The sequence below is a fragment of the Capricornis sumatraensis genome, chromosome 13, assembly GCF_032405125.1.
Source record: "Capricornis sumatraensis isolate serow.1 chromosome 13, serow.2, whole genome shotgun sequence".
Classification (NCBI taxonomy): Eukaryota; Metazoa; Chordata; class Mammalia; order Artiodactyla; family Bovidae; genus Capricornis; species Capricornis sumatraensis.
In genome coordinates this window covers 64,028,925-64,049,739 of record NC_091081.1, presented here as the reverse complement: position 1 = coordinate 64,049,739, position 20,815 = coordinate 64,028,925, and the positions used below count along the sequence as shown (strand labels likewise).

The following is a 20,815-nucleotide window of genomic DNA, read 5'->3' as shown; positions in this document are numbered from 1 at the left end:
TCAAGATGGGCTTGAAAACAATTACACGGGTTGAACTGCATTTGAATACAAGCGATGTTTGGATATTCTGTTCTGATATATGGCAAGATTTATTAATAAGTAGAGCATAAGTACTTTTAAATGGAGAAGGAAATGGCAACCCACTCCAGTGTTCTTGCCTGGAGAATCCCAGGGACGGGGGAGCCTGGTGAGCTGCCGTCTATGGGGTCGCACAGAATCGGACACGACTGAAGCGACTTAGCAGCAGCAGCAGCAAGTACTTTTAAAAGGATAAATATAAGTACCATGATTTGATCCTATTGACCTATTTAGGAATATAATCCTATTCATCAAATCTTAGCATATTAACTTTTCAGAGCTAGGCAGTTCTAACCATGAACAGTACTCGCAGGTTCTTTGTATTTCTCCTTTGCTACCCCACGCCCACCCCTTCCACTCTCCACATTCCTGACTCCGCGGGAGGAAGAGGGCGAGAACTAGCCAACGAAGGGTGGGAGTCGTTGTGAGTGAGTTCAGAATCCTACGAAAATCAGTGTTTTCCGAAGTGCTAACGAACCTGACTTCATCTCTACCCCAAATGCGTGCTCTTTAGAAGCTAAGAGTTTACTGACAACGGCCCAGTTCAAACTTGACCCTAGGCAGGGATAGTTTCATTCCTCCCAAGCGCCACTTCTGGGAGCTGGTTCCCCAAGGCTATGGAAGGGGAGCCCAGAGAGGGCGCACCTTAGGGTCTTCCCGAGGCTGCACCGGGAACTAAACCGCCGAGGCGCTGGACCCCGACGGCCCCAAGCAAAAGCTATGCGGCCCGGAAGCCAAGGGCTTTACCTCCAGGCGGTGGCGGAGAGACCCGGCTCCTGGCGGTTGCCTCCTCCTTGGATCGCGTGGAGGGGCGAGAGCAGGACGCTGGCGGCAGCCCGGGGAAGGGGCCGGTCGGCAGCGCGCCGTTTCCATAGCGTCCCGACCACAAGGCCGCGCCCGGTCCCGCAGGCGGCTCTGCAGCACCGGCATCCACACCCCATAGCCGGGCCTGAGCGGCTGGAGGGACTGGGTGGCCAGCTGTCCCAGCTGGGTGACGAGAAGCCGGGAGGACAACACCCCCATCATCAGGGCTGCACTGGATTCTGGCCAAGTCGGCGATCCTGCTCCTTTGTCACCCCCCAGGAAGTTTGTGACAGGATCCCAGGAGTCGCTGTAGTCGTAGAAGCCCCTGAAGACAAAAGCAGAGGAGCCAAACCCCAACAGGAGGCTTGGATACTGAAGCCAGTGTTTGCTTGGTCTCCAAGAAAGTCAGTAACTTTAAGGCTGTGTGATGCAAACGGTGGGATTTCTTAATCTTCAACAAATCCTCCGGTTATTTTAATACCTATTGCCAATTTTCACATTATACAAGAGGTACCAAAGCCCAAACAATATCCTTCTTGATAAATTTTTATTGATTCTGGTCAAAATGCCTTTAAGTATTTATGATGAAGCCTTTTTTAAAAAATATGTAGATGAACAATTAACGCCAAGGAAAGATGTTCACAACATGAAAAATATGTTAGAAAACTATATGAATTGTGCCACCTAATTTTTGTAATTTTCGAGCCCCCTGGTAGCTCAGATGGTAGAGAATCTGCCTGCAATCTGGGAGACCTGAGTTGGATCCCTGGGTCCGGAAGATCCCAGGGAGAAGGGAACGGCTACCCACTCCAGTATTCTTCCTTGGAGAATTTCACTGACAGAGAAGTCTGACGGGCTACAGTCCATGGGATCGCAAAGAGTCGGATACTACTGGGGGACTACACTTTCTTTCACTTTAATTATTGTAAATAAATGTTTAAGAACTTTGTAAGTATGTGAACAAATGTTAAATGGTTTGCTCTGGTAGTACTTTAAAAAAATCCAATTTTAAGTAAAAATTTTCTACAGTAAACATGTGTGTTAAGTCGCTTCAGTTGTGTCCGACTCTTTGAGACCCTATGGACTGTAGCCCACCAGGCTCCTCAGTCCAAAGGATTCTCCAGGCCAGGATACTGAAGTGGGTTGCCATTTCCTTCTCCAGGGGATCTTCCCCGCCAAGGGTATTGAACCTTGTCTCTTGCATCTCCTGCTTCTCTAGGACCGCCTGCATTAGTAGCCGGGTTCTTTACCACTAGCGCCACCTGGGAAGGTAAATACGTAACATCTGTATAATAAATAATAAATTTTATAATTAGGTTTTGTTCTAATCCAAGTACCTCATGTTTTTTTCCTGTTGTCTTTTAACATGTTTAAGTTGTGTGAAAGGATACAAATTAGATAAACTAAAAATTTGTCACCTGAGACCCACATGGAATTCCTTGACACAAAGGACAAACGAACCAACAAACAAGGTCAATCTACTGCTCTGTCACTAAGCCACAGGAAACAGCTTTTTCTTTACTGTCTCAGGACTCATCCAAGAAAAACATGTCAAATGACAGAGTTTCCTTTTGCTCTATCAGACCTAGGATGCTCTTTCCCCTGGAATCCCTATCTGCTAATCCCAACAGAAAAATTTTGAAGGTTGCATTTAATGTTCTGGTGACTTTCTCATTTTTAAAAGGGGTATTAAAAAGATGATTAGATAAACTGACCAAGATTCTTTCAACTCAGAATGCCAAAATTTACTGAAATTGAGATTTTTAAAAAATAGTGTTCAGTGGGTCCCTGCCCTCCCCCATCTCCATTTAGGTGCTTGTTTCTGTGGCCTGGAAATAAGGTAGAAGCAGCATGGGCCTATTCTACAAGGTGAAGGCAAGTGAGCTATAAGTGAATAAACAAAATGTGGTATATCAATACAGTAGAATATGATTCAGCCAGGAAAAGAAGTATTGATACATGCTACAACATGGATGAAACTTGCAATCTTGAGAACATTATAGGAGTTAAAGAAGCCAGTCACAAAAGCTGTGTATGGTATAATTCTATTGATAGAAAATGTCCAGAATTGGCCAATCCATGCAAACAGAAAGTAGATTACTGTTGCCAAGTGCTGAGGGGTTTGGGAGATAGGGAGTGACTGCTTATGAGTTTCTTTCTGAGGTGATGAAATGTTCTAGCTAGAATTAAATTATGGTGATGGATGCACAACTCTGAATCTACTAAAAACCACTGATTTATACACTAAAAAGGGAAAATATTTATGGCATATGAATTATTTCAATCAGTTCAGTTCAGTCACTCAGCTGTGTCTGACTCTTTGAGACCCCATGAACCGCAGCACACCAGGCCTCCCTGTCCATCACCAACTCCCGGAGTCCACTCAAACCCATGTCCATCAAGTTGATGCTGCCATCCAATCATCTTATCCTCTGTTGTACCCTTCTCCTCCTGCCCTCAATCTTTCCCAGCATCAGGGTCTTTTCAAATGAATCAGTTCTCCACATCAGGTGGCCAAAGTATTGGAGTTTCAGCTTCAACATCAGTCCTTCCAGTGAACACCCAGGTCTGATCTCCTTTAGGATGGACTGGTTGGATCTCCTTGCAGTCCAAGGGACTCTCAAGAGTCTTCTCCAACACCACAGTTCAAAAGCATCAATTCTTTGGCGCTCAGCTTTCTTTATAGTCCAACTCTCACATCCATACATGACCACAGGAAAAACTATAGCCTTGACTAGACGGACCTTTGTTGGCAAAGTAACGTCTCTGCTTTTCAATATGCTGTCTAGGTTGGTCATAACTTTCCTTCCAAGGAGTAAGTGTCTTTTCATTTTATGGCTGCAATCACCATCTACAGTGATTTTGGAGCCCCCCAAAATTAAGTCTGACACTGTTTCTACTGTTTCCCCATCTAGTTCCCATGAAGTGATGGGACCAGATGCCATGATCTTCGTTTTCTGAATGTTGAGCTTTAAGCCAACTTTTTCACTCTCCTCTTTCACTTTCATCAAGAGGCTCTTTAGTTCTCCTTCACTTTCTGCCATAAGGGTGGTGTCATCTGCATGTCTGAGGTTATTGATATTTCTCCCAGAAATCTTGATTCCAGCTTGTGCTTCCTCCAGCCCAGCATTTCTCATGATGTACTCTGCATATAAGTTAAATAAGCAGGGTGACAATATACAGCCTTGACATACTCCTTTTCTTATTTGGAGCCAGCCTGTTGCTTCATGTCCAGTTCTAACTGTTGCTTCCTGACCTGCATACAGGTTTCTCAAGAGGCAGGTCGGGTGGTCTGGTATTCCCATCTCTTGAAGAATTTTCCACAGTGTATTGTGATCCACACAGTCAAAGGCTTTGGCATCGTCAATAAAGCAGAAATAGATGTTTTACTGGAACTCTCTTGCTTTTTCGATGATCCAGTGGATGTTGGCAATTTGATCTCTGGTTCCTCTGCCTTTTCTAAAACCAGCTTGAACATCTGGAAGTTCACGGTTCATGTATTGTTTAAAAGCTAATGTTAATATTAATAAGCTACTGACTGCTGAACATTACTGGTGTCAACTATCGTGCTAAGGATCTTATATATACGTGTTTTACTTCCTCATTACAACCATTGCTGCTGCTGCTATTGCTAAGTCACTTCAGTCATGTCCGACTCTGTGTGACCCCATAGACGGCAGCCCACCAGGCTCCCCTGTCCCTGGGATTCTCCAGGCAAGAACACTGGAGTGGGTTGCCATTTCCTTCTCCAATGCATGAAAGTGAAAAGTGAAAGTGAAGTCGCTCAGTCATGTCTGACTCTGAGCGACCCCATGGACTGCAGCTACCAAGCTCCTCCATCCATGGGATTTTCCAGGCAAGAGTACTGGAGTGGGGTGCCATTGCCTTCTCCGCATTACAAGCATTACAAGCTGGTTATTAACCACATTTTTCTAGATTAAAAACAAAAAACAGAAACTGAGTAAACACATATGAACCTAAAGCTAAGGGGCAGAATGGAGATTCAAACCAAGGTCAAGTAAGATCAAAGCCTAGGCTCTTTTTCATTATTATCAATATTTAAATGTGCACAAGGTGCAAGGTTTGCAAGGAAGGTACAGAACCTCAATTTTCTAAATACAGTTTACCCTTTGAGGATTGAACCAGCCCTTGTATTCCCAGACTGAAGACTGTAAGTTTATCTAAAACAGAGAGACTGTTTTTAATTTAAAACAATCACTTTATTAAAAATAGCAAATTTCACAAATATTCATTCAACATTTTGTTACTGGCCACTGGAAAACACACCAGGTGTGTGTACTGATTGTCTAATGTAAACTGAAGCTGGGCTGCCACAAAAAGGCTGTGCATCACCAACTTATCAACAGTGGAATAAGTTTGATGAGCTCAGGAAGGATAAATCCTTCAGCCCCATCAACAACATTTAGCACAGTGCATTTCAAGTATAAACCTGTAAGGCAACAATATTAAGCATAGCAGCAAAAGCTCTGTATCACATTTCCTGATTAAGCCTTCAATAAGGCCTAGACCTCCAGTTAGGTGAATTATGGCAAGTCAAGTTTACTAAAAGCAGCATGTGAAAGCAATCACTGTATTTGCACTTTAATTACTTTAATTCCTTATTGTGGAAGATGATTCTGCTACTGGATTCAGCTGGAAAAGTAAAGAGTGCTGCTTTTCTTCAAACCACGAGAAAGCAACTGAATTTCATTTTAGCTGGTGGAAGTATTTGGAACATCTTGTGCATCTGCCAAATGGAGTTTTTGTCTGAATTCATCAGTTAAGAACATTTTCATTCTCTAATGAGTACTTTTTTTACATTTCTGGAAATTACATTCAAGAGCTAAGAGACAGAGGTATTAGAAAAAGAAATATGTTTAAAGAGAAAGTGCCTATGCTGTTATTGAGAAACTTGGATGTGGTAAGACGGTCTTTAAAAGTAGTGAAGTATTTTACTATGTCTAGAATTTGAAGACTTAAAGTCACTGATTCAAGACTGTGTTCCTGGTTCTAATAGAGTACAAAATGACTTTAATGCAGCAAGAATCATCTTCATGGTAAATATGAAAACTTACTGCATTAACAAAATTCACTTGAGAAGATAACACCACTTTATGATCCTTGGGAAGATAATTTCTTTCTGAAAGTCCAAAAGAATAAAATAGAAGAAAATCATCATAGTTCTAAAACCTTTCCTATAATCCTATGACTATTCTTCAAGAAGATTGGAAATAGGATAGAATTCCTGCAAAGTTTATTCCCTATCCTTCTAATCACTGCCTTTTATTTCCCTCTTTCACCTTTCACTTACCACCTGATTTTCAAGACCCAGTTCAAACAATGATCTATATATCCTGTGGACAACTAAATGCTAGCAACTCTGCTGTCAAAGATATTCTCCTTCGGTTGGAAGGTTGAAATTTAACACATATAAGATGAAACAAGGCAGAATGCTAGTCTGAGGTACAAACAAAATGCTTTATGAATGTGGTCAGCTTGAGTGTTATTTGATAAGGAGAAAGGGTAGGCCAGAGTAACTCTAGGTAGAAAGTACAACCTGAACAAAGGCATTAAGGTGAGCATAAATTTGAGCATCCAGAGACCCAACTTGATGGGAATGAAAAATAATGAAAAACATAACAGGATGAATATGTTGTGATCAAATTATTGAGAGCCTTTAAAAAGTCTGACACAGTGAAGAACTTGGTAAGAAACAGGAATGGCAAGATAAAAGTGATGTTTTAGGAAGAATAACTATTTAGTGGCAATGTCTAAAGTCTACAGCAGTACTGTCCAACAGAAATATAATGAAAGCAACAGATATAGTTTTTAAAATATACTTATTTATACTAATAATTAGAAAATTATCATTTCACAAGTAATCTTTATAAAAACATTAAGATACTTTACATTCTTCTTTTTGGTCTAAATCTTTGAAAGTAGGTGTGCACATTATACTTATAGCATATTTCAATCCATATTGGACACAATTCATGTGCTCAGTAGATAACCTGGCTAGTGTTTGTCATATTGAACAGTGCAACTCTAGAGTTTCCAGAGAACAGAAATTTGAAATATTATAGAATCAGGTGATGAGGGTAGAGAATGAAAGAATATAAAACAGAACTGATAATGCCTGACAACTAACTGTAATTAAGAGAGAGCAAGTAATCTCATGTCCCTGTCCAGTTAAATGGCAGACAGTGCCATGACTGATTAGCAATATCTGCTATAGTAATAGAAAGGATTTTGAAATACTCTTGAACATTAAAAAAATAGGGGCACTGATGACAGGGCTATGTTTGACCACTTATCATCATTCTTAGCAGGCAGAGACTTTTCTACTTGTTCTGTCAGGGACTGTAGCCTTTTCTTAGGCTCTCTAAATAACTAATAAAAATTATTCAATCCTATCTATTGCTCAGCAGATAATAAACTGCTCTTTCTTCTGTACGTAGATTCCAGAAAACAATGCTCAAAGATATCCAGGGATATATTTCAATTACCTAAAATCTTTGGGAAGATATTTTAATTATTTTTTTCATAATATATATGGGGGAAAGAAATATATAAAAATTATTTTCTTCCCTCTCCTCTCTCTTCCAAAGCCCAATACCCTGTAGATTAGAAACCAGTTTTTCTAGGTGATGTTCAAATCCCAATACTTTTTTTTCAAGTGTGTCCTAAGTTCAGCTTAACAACTGGAACATAATATAAAGGATAAAAAGAACACTGCATTGCACCCACCTCCCCCTATTTAATGCCCCAAAATAGTTGAATGCACCTCATTCTGGTGCTCCTAAAGTCATAACAATGAAGTATTATTTCATACTTCACTTTGAGAACCATCTCTAATGGGTGACCCATACTTAAGACTAACCAACTTCTGCCTCCCCCATTCAGTTGGGCCTAAGGGGTGACCAGTCACTTTAAGGTGGAAGTAGTATGCATTCTGCCAATGAGACCCACTGGTTTGGAGTCTTTATCTGTAGTTGTCTGTCTCTCTTTGGTTTTGTCATTCATGAGTTGGACTCAGGGTTACCCAAATGTCCAAGTGTACGTACTCAGGAAGGCACTCAGATGTCCAAGACGATCTGCTTATTTAACTTATATGCAGAGTACATCATGTGAAATACCAGGCTGCGTGAATCACAAGCTGCAATCAAGACTTCTGGGAGAAATATCGACAACCTCAGATATGGAGATGATACCACTCCAATGGCAGAAAGCAAAGAGGAACTAAAGAGCCTCTTGATGAGGGTGAAAAAGGAGAGTGAAAAAGGTGGCTTTAAACTCAACATCCAAAAAACTAAGATCATGGCATCTGGTCCCTTCACTTCATGGAAAATAGATGGGGAAAAAAGTAGAAAGAGTGATAGATTTTACCTTCTTGGGCTGCAAAATCACTGAGGACACTAACTGCAGCCATGAAATTAAAAGACACTTGTTCCTTGGAAGGAAAGCTATGACAAACCTTAGACAGTATATTAAAAAGCAGAACCATCATTTTGCCTACCAAGGTCCGTATAGTCCAAGCTATGGTTTTCCTAGTAGCCATGTACAGATGTGAGAGTTGGACCATAAGGAAGGATGAGCACTGAAGAATTCATGCTTTTCAATTATGGTACTGGAGAAGACTCTTGAGAGTTCCTTGGACAGCAAGGAGATCAAACCAGTTAATCCTAAAGGAAATCAATCCTGAATATTAATTGGAAGGACTGATGCTGAAACTGAAGCTCCAATACTTTGGCTACCTGATGTGAAGAGCCAACTCATTAAAAAGACCCTGATGCTAGGAAAGATTGAAGACAGGAGGAGAAGGGGACAACAGAGGATAAGAATGTCGGACTGCATCACTGACTCAATGGACACGAGTTTGAGCAAACTCTGAGAGATAGTGAAGGACAGGGAAGCCTGGTACGCTGCAGTCCATGGGATCACAAAGAGTCTGACATGACTTAGTGACTGAACAAAACCAATAACTGATTATAGAGAGCAAAATTAGGAGGGGAAAGTATGATTACAGAGAGAACATTAATGATGAGGAAACTAAGGTTGCCAGGCTTTGCTCAAGGTTACAGCTGCTTACCAACATTTGAAACCAAGCAATCCAAAGCCCACATTCTTGTACTCTACCACCATGCCTTGTTTAAATGTGGGGGTTGAACTGAGGAAGGTGGTGAGACAAATAAGTCTAAATATTTAACAAAAACTCAGAAAAGAGGATAGGAATTATGTGTCATAAGCATATAAGAAAGAATATAAAGCATAGAATATGAAGCTTAAAACAAATATAAAAGGGACTTCCCTTGTGGTCCAGCGCCTAAAACTCCACACTTCTAATGCAGGGACCTGGGTTCAATCCCTGGTTAGGAAACTAGATCCCACATGTTGCAACTAAGACCCAGTGCAGCCAAATTAAAACATATATATATTTTTATAAAAAGAATATAAAAAAAGAATTAGGAACTATCCCTTGAGAAACGCCTCCTAATTAACTCATATCTTATCCCTGTATTAAAGTCTTTCTTGACAATGATATCTCATATCCATATCTCCCTACAGTTTATGTGGCTTCTTAGAAGTGTGTTTTCTTCATCTGTAAAATGAAGGGTAGAACTACCTACCTTCATGGGGAGGACCAAATGAGATAATGCATGTAAAATGCTCATATAATACTTGGTGAATAACAGGTATTCAATAAAGGTTAGATATTAGTTACTACTACTGGATTTACATATGTATCTATCTTCCTATTTCTTCATTGTTGTTATTATACAATTTAGCAGCTAGAAATAGTATATTCTATAGCAATAATAGCAAAATATTTTTAAAATACATAGTCTATAACATATAGTTTGGAAATTTTCATATACACATCATTACATGTAGCAATTATCTCAAATTACAGAGGACACTCTAAGATGTTAAACAATCGACCAAAATTTACATTAGCAAAATATGGAATCAAATTTTGAAAATCAGATCTCTTGACTCTATAACCAGTATCTCATTATTTGGTTTAAAGAGATGCCTTACTTCTGAAATTATTCTATATAGACAAGATCTTTTTTTTTATTCTTACATACTTCATATTGTGCCTATCACTACATTTAAAAATACATTTTAAAAAGTTCTTGAAATAAATGCTCTAAATTGGAATGTCAAAACATGAATATTTTACATGTGCCTGGGTGATTTCCTTTAAGTTAACCCCATACTACACCTTTTTTAATGCGTTAACATTAAATTTAGTGTAGTCTATTATGTCCACTATCCCACTCCCATTTATCTTCAGAATCTAAGACTCAAAATAATGTATATGGCAACTAGGCTAATTCTTAATTCTTTTGATTAAAATATTTAAAATTTTGTTTTAAAATTCCAAAAACAATACAAAGCAAAGCACAAATGATAGAAAAAAAAATTTTTAAGCATACAAAACAATTAGGAAATTCCATTTAGAAACCAAAAGGAAAAAGAGATGGCCCCAGTAAATAATAGTAGGCTTCTTCACTTCATTAGTACTATTCACCAAAAATTACAATCTGTAAACTTTTCACTGCTGATACTAAGCAAAGGATACATGGAAGAATTCAATTCTTCTAGCTGTAAACACAAAGCAACAAATTTAATTTTCATTTTTATAACATAAATATCATAAGTAGATACTTGTTAATCAGATATTAAAGAAATTATTTCTCATTTAAACTTTCTTTAAATAAAAAAGCAAAATATTAAAGAACTTTCCAAAACTTTTTAGACTGAGAAAGTCACTTAATAATAAAGTAGCTTTAGTATTTATGAAATAAGAATATGAGAAAAGTTAAAACCTTATGATAAAAAAAGCAGCTTTATAAGTATTCTTAAAACCATTCTTGTTTTTTTTTTAAACTATTCTTAACTATAATCATCTGATAGGTTTTAAAAGAAAAAAGTTGCCATTTTAATGATCAAAATCTTTAAAAACTTTATGGATTACAAAAAGATTTCACATGATACACTTTTAGTAGAAAGTAGAATTAATCATCCCTATTTTACAGAGGGAAAAAATCTGAGTTACAAAAACATTAAATTGCCTAAAGTTATACAGTTCTATGGAGACCCTGCACTAAATTACAATAAACACCAAATGTATATGGAACTACCACCTGAGTAATTAATGCAAAATATATTAATCATGCCAGGATCTTTTGAGATACTTTTATATCTTAAGATCCTTTATATATGTACAGAAGCAAATATTTTTACTTTTAGATTTGCCAGCATCTCAGAAAATATTAGATGTAAATATAATTTCCTTTGAATAAATTTTTTTAAAAAACAGTATATGTTACACTAAGTGAAAGAATCCAGACATATAGAGTCACATATTTTATGACTTCCATTTATATGAAATGTGCAGAGTAGGCAAACCTATAGAGACAGAAGATTAATTGGTGGTTGCTGTGGGATGGGGAGAGGGGAGAATGGAGAGGTATAGGCTTTCTTTCTGGAGTAATGAAAATGTTCTGAAATTAGATGTGGTGATACCTGTACAACTTTGTGAGTATACTAAAAATCACTGAATTTATACTTTAAAATGATTAAAATGGTGAATTTTATCTCAATACATATTTTGACTAAAAAAAGAATTTAAAAAAAAGACGATGGTACTCACATCAGACAGAAGCCTCTCCAGATTAGAGTCACTGGCTGCTTTTCTCTTATCCTCGGGAAGTTCCTCTAACTCCCCATAGAGCTCCAAGTTCAAGCGAGCTAATTTCTCCTGCATTCCTCGAACATGTTCCATCTGTTCAATGGAACATTCATTTCCTGGGGGAACATTCCAGAACATTAATAAAGATTAGGATAGGTTAAACTAACTGTCTTGAGGAAAAACTTCTAAAGTCTAGGTACATAAAAGAAATCAGTTTTCTTTCTTTTTGTAAATCACGTTGTAATGACTACATATTTTCTGTGTAAAATTATAAATCAAATCCCTGATCAAGAAAACAATAATCTAAAACATGATCAGGCATTAAAAAATTATATAGAAAAAAATTTTTTTAATATAAGAATGCTTTTAGCTAAAAAAAAAATTTTTAATAATAATATCATATGTAGGAGTGTTATCACCATCTATTCATGTCCTAGTTGACAAAAGCCATTAGAATTAAGTAACCCAGAATTTTACAATAATCTGAGTGGAATTAAGAGTCTTATAAGAACTTCAGTCATGAAATTCTTGAAAATCAGGACTCGTGAGCAAGAAACAAGTTTAGGCTTCAAAGAAAAATAATCGAGTCTTTCCAAATTGAAAACACTAAATCTAAAATATTTTAATTGACAAAGAATGTCCCTGTTGTTCGTTATACTTTCAAGAGACTTAATCCATCAACAGCAATCCTACTTTAACATTTCAACTAATCAACCCTTGTTAAAAAAATCTTTTCTCCTGAAACTTTAAAAGGTAAATTATATCCCATGACAAATGAAATCTAGGATGACTGCATTTTATGCCTCCGGACTTTTCTAATAAAAAAAACCTGACACTTCTAAAAAAAGAATGACAAATACATGCAGAAAATATGATGCAAATATCTTGAGAAGGAAAAGAGTGGACAGAAACACTGTGGATCACCGAATGCTTGGAGTTTGCCAGAATGGAAGTCGTTTAACAGGCTGAGCAGGCCCCTCTCCATTTCCTGGACGTCGGAGACGTCGGTAAGGAAGGAGTGCTGGATTGGGGCTGCCTGGGCGCCTCTGCCTTCTCCACCAGGAGGTCTGGCCTTTTCCTTCGACACTCTGTTAAAAGGAGGCAATGAAAAAATCAACTGCATGTGATTATCTTTAAAAAGAGATCATTCCATTTTTTCAGGTTGTTCTAGATTCAGCAAAATTAGTGAGTTAAATGGAATTTTCCATAAAAACAAGACATAAGGATAAAAATAATACTAAGTAAAAGCAGTCATTTCACGGCAGAAACCAGAAGAACAGGCTGTGAAAATCTCAAACAAATGTAAACTAGAGCTATTAAGGTATGTAAAAAGTTTGAGTATAGATCTTCGTGCTCCGCTGCTAGTCGTGTCTGACTCTTTGTGACCCATGGACTGTAGCCTGCCAGGCTCTTCTGTCCCTGGAATTCTCCAGGCAAGAATACTGGAGTGGGTTGCCATTTCCTCCTCCAGGGGACATTCTTTTCCTCCAGTATGCTAATTCTTTAGATATGCAAATAAATAACTGAAAAGAGAATTAGTAAGTCTTCTTACTAGCCTATGTTTCATATTTCATTTCTCAGGAAACATTCTGCTTTCTCATCTAAACCTTATCTCAGTTGTTCCCCGAACCATGGGTTGTCCAGTAAGTGGTTATGAGGCCCCTACTCTGTAGCTGACTTGGTGCCAGATACTGAGTACATGAACATGCACAGGACATCAGTTATTGTACTGAAGCATGCCCAGTCTAAGGAGAAAGACAGACATAAATTCGCAATCATGATGTGATGGAGTGCTAAAGTCTGTTATCATCCTTGACTCCTCCAGCTCCCTATGGTTCCCATGTGCAGGCAGGAAGTCCTGTTGATTATATCCATAAAGCTCTCTATAAGCTTTCTGGTTCTCTCCTTCTCCACTGCTACTGTTCTTTACTTGAACAAGTCCAACAGCTTCCCAACTGGTCTCCCTGCCTCTGTGTATTGTCTGAGTCCCCCTTCCTTGCCCACAGAGCAGTCAAGTCAATTTTTAAAAAGTAAAATCAGATCATATAATTGACTTAATTCAAACCCTTTAGTAGTCCAATAACCTTCAGGAATCCTCTTGTTCTGTCAATGCTCCAGACATTCTGAATCTCTTCTGCTTCCTAGAAATCCATTCTCTCATCTACTTTCAGCTAATCCTTTGCCTACATTAGCATCGTCCCAGGCTACTTCCCACACATCCTTTAAATGTGATTTCCTCAGGAAGGCCCTTTCAGACATTAGTAGGCCCTTAGTAGACACTGATTATTATTATACATGCCTAGCATATCCCACGGAGAAGGCAATGGCACCCCACTCCAGTACTCTTGCCTGGAAAATCCCATGGATGGAGGAGACTAGTAGGCTGCAGTCCATGGAGTCGCTAAGAGTCGGACACGACTGAGCAACTTCACTTTCACTTTTCACTTTCACACATTGGAGAAGGAAATGGCAACCCACTCCAGTGTTCTTGCCTGGAGAATCCCAGGGACGGGGGAGCCTGGTGGGCTGCCCTCTCTGGGGTCGCACAGGGTCAGACACGACTGAAGCGACTTAGAAGCAGCAGCAGCAGCAGCAGCATCATATCCCAGGCTCCCAAACACTTGAGTGATGGTGCTACACACATTGAGATATGGGAACAAAGAGAAAAAACAGTTCATTCAGCCTAGGGGCAGCAGAGGAAACTTCCTAAAGGTGGTCTGTGAATGAAAGACTAACTGGGAGCAGGGGTTACTTTTATAACCCCAACACATACTACAGATCCTGAAGTACACATATACTGAGTACTCAATTACTTTCTGCATTATGTTGTGTGAAGACATCTTCCCCACAACTGTACTCACTACAGTTTGGGTCAGATTATAGGGTGGGCTGTGGGTGTGGGGGGAAGGTAGCAAGACAAAACTAATTCTCTTGAAATCAATTTAGAACACATGGGCTGTTGACAGTAGGTCAGTAACAGTTCTTCACAAAGCAAGATTTGTAATTTTATATGTATATGATATTAGATTGCTACTCTAGTGCTAAGACCTGTACCATCTCTATTACATGTGAGCTTACTAGAAATGCTTATCTGAAGCCCCATCTCAGACTAACTGATTCAGAAACTACATTTTAAAATGATCCCCAGGAGATTCATACTCACATTAAAATCTAAGATAAACTACTACAGAATATAAGGTCTTGGTGTAGCAAATTGGTTTTTTTCAGACTGGAAGCTTTATCCAAGTAACTGTTTTGCATCAGTTCATCATTTAACAACCCTCTCAAAAAAGAAAATATAAATCTGTCCCTTCCTACTTCAAGTTTTTTGATCATGTCATGCTGTTTCACTTTATTTTAAAATAATTCAATTAAAAAGTACCCACTGAAATTACACTTTGTGCCAAGTCCTACTCTAAATGTCTGGCACATAAGCCCCAGGCATCAGGAAGCCTACATTCTAGAATGGCATATAGGAATAAAAGTACCAGGTAGAAAATGACAATGAGCTACAAATAAACTGATGCAAAAATCTGGAAAAAGGAGTGATCTCCTTGCAAATCTCTTGGCCCTCTTTTTCCACCAACCATAACCATATTCAAAATCTGACTCTAAATTAAACTCCTCCAGGAGGAAAACTCCTTTCCAGAAGCCCTTGTAACTCCTGTTGTTTTTCATTTAGTCCTTATTGGAATGTTCTTTTCCAAGTGTCTCTGGTTATGTCTCTTTGGCTTCCTCAAAAAGAGTGAGATCATCACCAAGACAGCCCTCTTCTTTTGTGTAAATCTAGCGGCTACAAAGCGTCACAGCGTTACTTCCTCAACTGACTCTCATGATGAACTTGCAGCTGGAAGTTTATTTAATCATAATTACCTAAAGGATGGAGGTTATGAAGTGCTTTTTCTCTAAAGATATTATCTTGCTTTCCAAATATCTACCACTACAAAATACATATATGCAGCAGTAATACATAACACATTCAAACTTGTCCCCCGCTTCCTTTCAAGTTTTAAGACAAACGATGTTCACCAAATGTTAATAGTGATTACTTCCAGGTGGTGGAATTTTAGTGTTCTTCTGTTCTTTTAATTTTTCCTGTGTTTAAATATTTACAATAAATACAAATCATTTCTATTAAAACAATGAATTCATTATTAAAAAAAAAAACTAAAGCACAAATATTCAGTGTAAAACACAACCACCACATACCTCTTTTCCATTTCTGGCTAGCTCATCAACTTTGTCTACAAGTTCTCTTGCTCTGTATATTTTAATATGAGACAAAGAGCCTTAAAGCCAATCATTCATTCTGCATTTTTTAATCTCTGTACACTGTAACCTTCATAAAATTTTTTCTAAATCACATATAGTATGTGCCTCAAAAGTCAAACCAAGATAAAAAAGAGTGTTATAAGACTGAGTGGATTTAGCATTTACTTTAATAGCATTTTGCTATAATAATGTAAAAGAGAAGAATTCACCTTTTTAACTTTGGTCGCTGTGAAGTTGACTGGGATGCAGGATTTGAAAACCCCGTGCTTTTACTAACTGGAATGGCATTTTTTTTGGTATTAACAACCTGAGTAGAGTGGGCACTAAAAGACTTAGGACTTCTCCTCTTCACTTTGCGCTCCTCCATTGTCTTAAGCTCCTTACTGCACCCAGGCCAGCTTGTTATGACCTAAGAAAATACAGCAGATTTATACATATATGCTATAAGATGCCAAAATGAAAGGGGTTCAAAGACCCACTTTATGGGCTGAAAGATGATCAAGAACTTCAGAGGTCATTAAAGAAAGTTAGAACAAGGATCCTTGAGCTTAATTTACTGTACTAAATACACAGAAGCCCTAACCAAAACTACCTGTTAGACAAGAAATTTTGTTCATCATTTTACTAGTTCATCCCATAAATATTTACTCTCTTCCACATGTCAGACACTATGTTGGGCACTGGTGAGACAGTACTGAGCAACACATAGTCCTTGCCCTCAAAAACCTATATCGTTATAGAAACGGTGTGACACCTGAACACCAAATCATTCAGCCTGACTCAAGCCTTAGGTGGTCTTTAAGTTTTCCTTCTAAAATGTATTCTTTGAAAAAGAACTAGATTTAAACAGATGTATAACTGACATCAGTTCAGTTCAGTTCAGTCGCTCAGTCGTGTCCGACTCTTTGCAACCCCATGAATCGCAGCACGACAGGGCTCCCTGTCCATCACCAACTCCTGGAGCTCACTCAAAGTCATGTCCATCGAGTCAGTGATGCCATCCAGCCATCTCATCCTCTGTCACCCCCTTCTCCTCCTGCCCCCAATCCCTCGCAGCTGACATAGGTACCTGCATTTTAACTAGCAACCAGAAACCTTATTTCAACTACCACATAGAAATTCAGTTTCTCCCAAGAGATAATACTTATTCTAGTTCCTTGACAAAAACTGTTCTGTAAAGTTAAACTTGTTCCATGACTATTTTGAATTTACTTTCTCTACTTCCAAGGAAACATGAAATTTTATTATATACATTTAGTTTTGCCAATATAAAAAAAGTTCAGTTGCATCCAACTCTTTGTGACCCCATGGACTGCAGAATGCCAGGCTTCCCTGTCCATCACCAACTCCCAGAGCTTGCTCAAATTCATGTACATCGAGTCAGTGATGCCATCCAACCATCTCATCCTCTGTCATTCCCTTCTCCTCCTGCCTTCAATCCTTCCCAGCATCAGGGTCTTTTCAAATGAGTCAGTCCTTCACATCAGGTGGCCAAGGTATTGGAGTTCCAGCTTCAGCATCAGTTCTTCCAATAAATATTCAGGAATGATTTCCTTTAGGATTGATTGGTTTGATCTTCCTGCAGTCCAAGGGACTCTCGAGGGTCTTCTCCAACACCACAGTTCAAAAGCATCAATTCTTTGGCACTCAGCTTTCTTTACAGTCCAACTCTCACATCCATTCATGACTACTGGAAGAACCATAGGTCAATTTGACTAGACAGACCTTTGTTGGCAAAGTAATGTCTCTGCTTTTTAATATGCTGTCTAGGTTGATCATCGGAGAAGGCAATTGCACCCTACTCCAGTACTCTTGCCTGGAAAATCCCATGGATGGAGGAGCCTGGTAGGCTGCAGTCTATGGGGTCACTAAGTGTAGGACACTACTGAGCGACTTCACTTTCACTTTTCACTTTCATTCATTGGAGAAGGAAATGGCAACCCACTCCAGTGTTCTTGCCTGGAGAATCCCAGGGACGGGGGAGCCTGGTGGGCTGCCGTCTATGGGATCACACACAGTCGGACACGACTGAAGCAACTTATCAGCAGCAGGAGCAGGTTGATCATAGCTTTTCTTCCAAGAAGCAAGTGTCTTTTAATTTTATGGCTGCAGCCTCTCACTGTTTTCATTGTTTCACAATCTACTTGCCATGAAGTGATGGGACTGGACACCAAGATCTTAGTTTTTTGAATGTTGAGTTTTAAGCCAACTTTTGCACTCTCCTCTTTCACTTTCATCAAGAGGCTCTTCAGTTTTTCTTTGCTTTCTGCCATAAGCGTGGTGTCATCTGCATATCTGAGGTTACTGATATTTCTCCCGGCAATCTTGATTCCAACTTGTGCTTCATCCAGCCTGGCATTTCACATGATGTACTCTGCATATAAGTTAAACAAACAGGGTGACAATATACAGCCTTGACGTACTCCTTTCCCAATTTGGAACCAGTCTGTTGTTCCATGTCCAGTTCTAACTGTTGCTTCCTGACCTGCATACAGATTTCTCAGGAGGCAGGTCAGGTTGTCTGATATTCCCATCTCTTTAAGAATTTTCCACAGTTTGTTGTGATCCACATAGTTAAAAGCTTTGGCATAGTCAATAAAGCAGAAGTAGATGTTTTTCTGGAACTCTCTTGCTTTTTCAATGATCCAACGGATGCTGGCAATTTGATCTTCGGTTCCTCTGCCTTTTCTAAATCCAGCTTAAACATCTGAAAGTTCATGGTTCACGTACTTCCAAAAAAGGTAATCCGAAAGAAAGGCAATGCCAAAGAATGTTCATTTAAAAAGTTACACTATGAAATTACAGTTGGTTTTTCCAGAGAGACTATATATGAAAATGAAAGTTGCTCAGTCCTGTCCAACTCTTTGTGACCCCATAGACCCATGTAATTCTCTAGGCCAGAATTGTGGAGTGGGTAGCCTTTCCCTTCCCTTCTCCAGGGGATCTTCCCAATCCAGTGATTGAACCCAGGTCTCCCACACTGCAGGAGGATTCTTTACCAGCTGAGCCACAAGGGAATTTACCCAGTACTATCCCTTAACTTGATGTATTAACCAGCTTTATTTTCTTTTCAGCCACCTATCTAAAAACATCCTTCTACATTTCCTTTTTACTTATGCATAAATGGCACCCCACTCCAGTACTCTTGCCTGGAAAATCCCATGGGTGGAGAATGAGCTACAGTCCATGGGGTCGCTAAAAGTCAGACATGACTGAGCGATTTCATTTTCACTTTCACTTTCATGCATTGGAGAAGGAAACAGCAACCCACTCCAGTGTTCTTGCCTGGAGAATCCCAGGGACGGGGGAGCCTGGTGGGCTGCCGTCTATGGGGTCACACAGAGTCAGACATGACTGAAGTGACTTAGCAGCAAATTCAACTCTTCCTAATTATATTGTTTCATGTATCATAAGATGAGAAATTTATATGATTACTTGTCTCATCAGATGGCAAAAAGCCTTAGCAGCATTAGGTCTTGACTATGCTGTGCTGAATTTAATCATTCTATGACCATTCAATGGAGAAGGAAATGGCAACCCACTCCAGTATTCTTGCTTGGAAAATTCCATGGAGAGAGGAGCCTGGTGGGCTATGGTCTATGGGGTCGCAAAAGAGTCTTCTGACCATTTAGCGACTAAACAACAATAACCATTCAAAAAGACTCAAATACACTGATGTCACTCCTAAAGTAATTACTTGAGAATTTTAATAAAAACAACTTTTTTGTGTGTGTGCTACTAGCACTGTTATTAAACCACTGAACTCAGTTTATTCGGCTGACTCTAGACAATCATAACTGGAGCTAAACTGCCAAAGAACCAAAGGCTGTAAAGGAAAGGCTGTATTGCCCAGTCTGTAAGCGCAGAGAACAAACTGCTTAAATATTGGTTAACGGTTTTTCCTTTAAGAAGCATTTTCAGTAACAGAACAGACCTTCTGGGGTTGGTTCGGCATGCAACACAAATTAAATTATTACAATTAAAAAATAACAACACAGAAGATGGGATATCAGTTCTTAGCGGCAAGGATCTTATGCATTTATGCTACACATAAACAAACTGGTTTTCGAATTTAATGACGCTTATACACAGTTGGTGATACAAGAAAAAAAAAAGAAAGAAAACTAGGAAGTAAAGCAACGCAAATAAACCAAGAGTGGTCTAAACTAAGATGTTCTGAGGGGGAAGGGCTCGAAAATTACCCGTGTTGGGAAGTAACATCACTACTACAGGAGCACCGAAATTCCTCCTGTATACCAAGCAGCATGGAACCTTTCAGAAAAGACCTTCACAGAACACAGCTCGTAGTCTTTTGAGAGCCAGGAACTCACAGCCTCCAAGAAAGACCACTAAGAGTCTCTTTAGACTTCACCTCATTTCCCTTCCCCAATCAGCCGTCACGGAGACCCTTCACCGCCCAGAATCCAGTAGTGGCCAGAGAGAGTGATGGGAGGGGCGTACAAGGGACACTGGGGAGGTGCCTTTGTTTCCACTTCATACCTGAGGAGAAAGAGGATCGTGGTTCTCTTCACCCTGCAAAGACCCCGGGGCCTCTGAAGCCACCGCCGCAGCCGCCGACGCTACCGCTGCAGCTCGAGCCGGGGTCACATCCCGGACCTTGCGCCTCCACAGTGCTCTTTGTTTACGGAAGTGATGTAGGAGGCAGAGCCTCCGCGCCCTAGGAGGGCGCCCCGCCTCTTCCTGTACCACCTGTGCGGCTCCCTTCTACCGCCCTGGCATCACATTGCTTCCCTTATCCTGTCTTCAACTGTAAGTTCGACAAGCATGGAAAGGAAGACACATAGATGGGCTTTTATTTTGGGCTCAATGGCCCAGAGCGGGGAGGATAAGGAGGGTAGGTGTGAAGGCAAGAACCGGAAATATACCTTTTCCGGAAGCTGCCCCGCCCCCTCCGTGAGTGTAATCTCCCACGCACTACAATTCCCAGCAAGCTGTTCGAAC

General features: G+C 39.6%; 1 protein-coding gene across 1 annotated transcript; it reads right to left on the bottom strand.

Moving 5' to 3' along the window:
- Positions 1-5,171: 5,171 nt before the first annotated feature.
- Positions 5,172-20,476, bottom strand: CCDC28A (coiled-coil domain containing 28A). The gene is made up of 6 exons (XM_068985375.1): positions 20,354-20,476; positions 16,063-16,262; positions 12,506-12,669; positions 11,543-11,697; positions 10,469-10,491; positions 5,172-5,649 (listed from the first exon to the last, which is right to left on the bottom strand). The coding sequence occupies exons 2-6, from the start codon at positions 16,218-16,220 to the stop codon at positions 5,595-5,597; spliced, it is 555 nt and encodes a 184-aa protein (XP_068841476.1). The 5' UTR covers positions 16,221-16,262; positions 20,354-20,476; the 3' UTR covers positions 5,172-5,594.
- Positions 20,477-20,815: the final 339 nt, after the last annotated feature.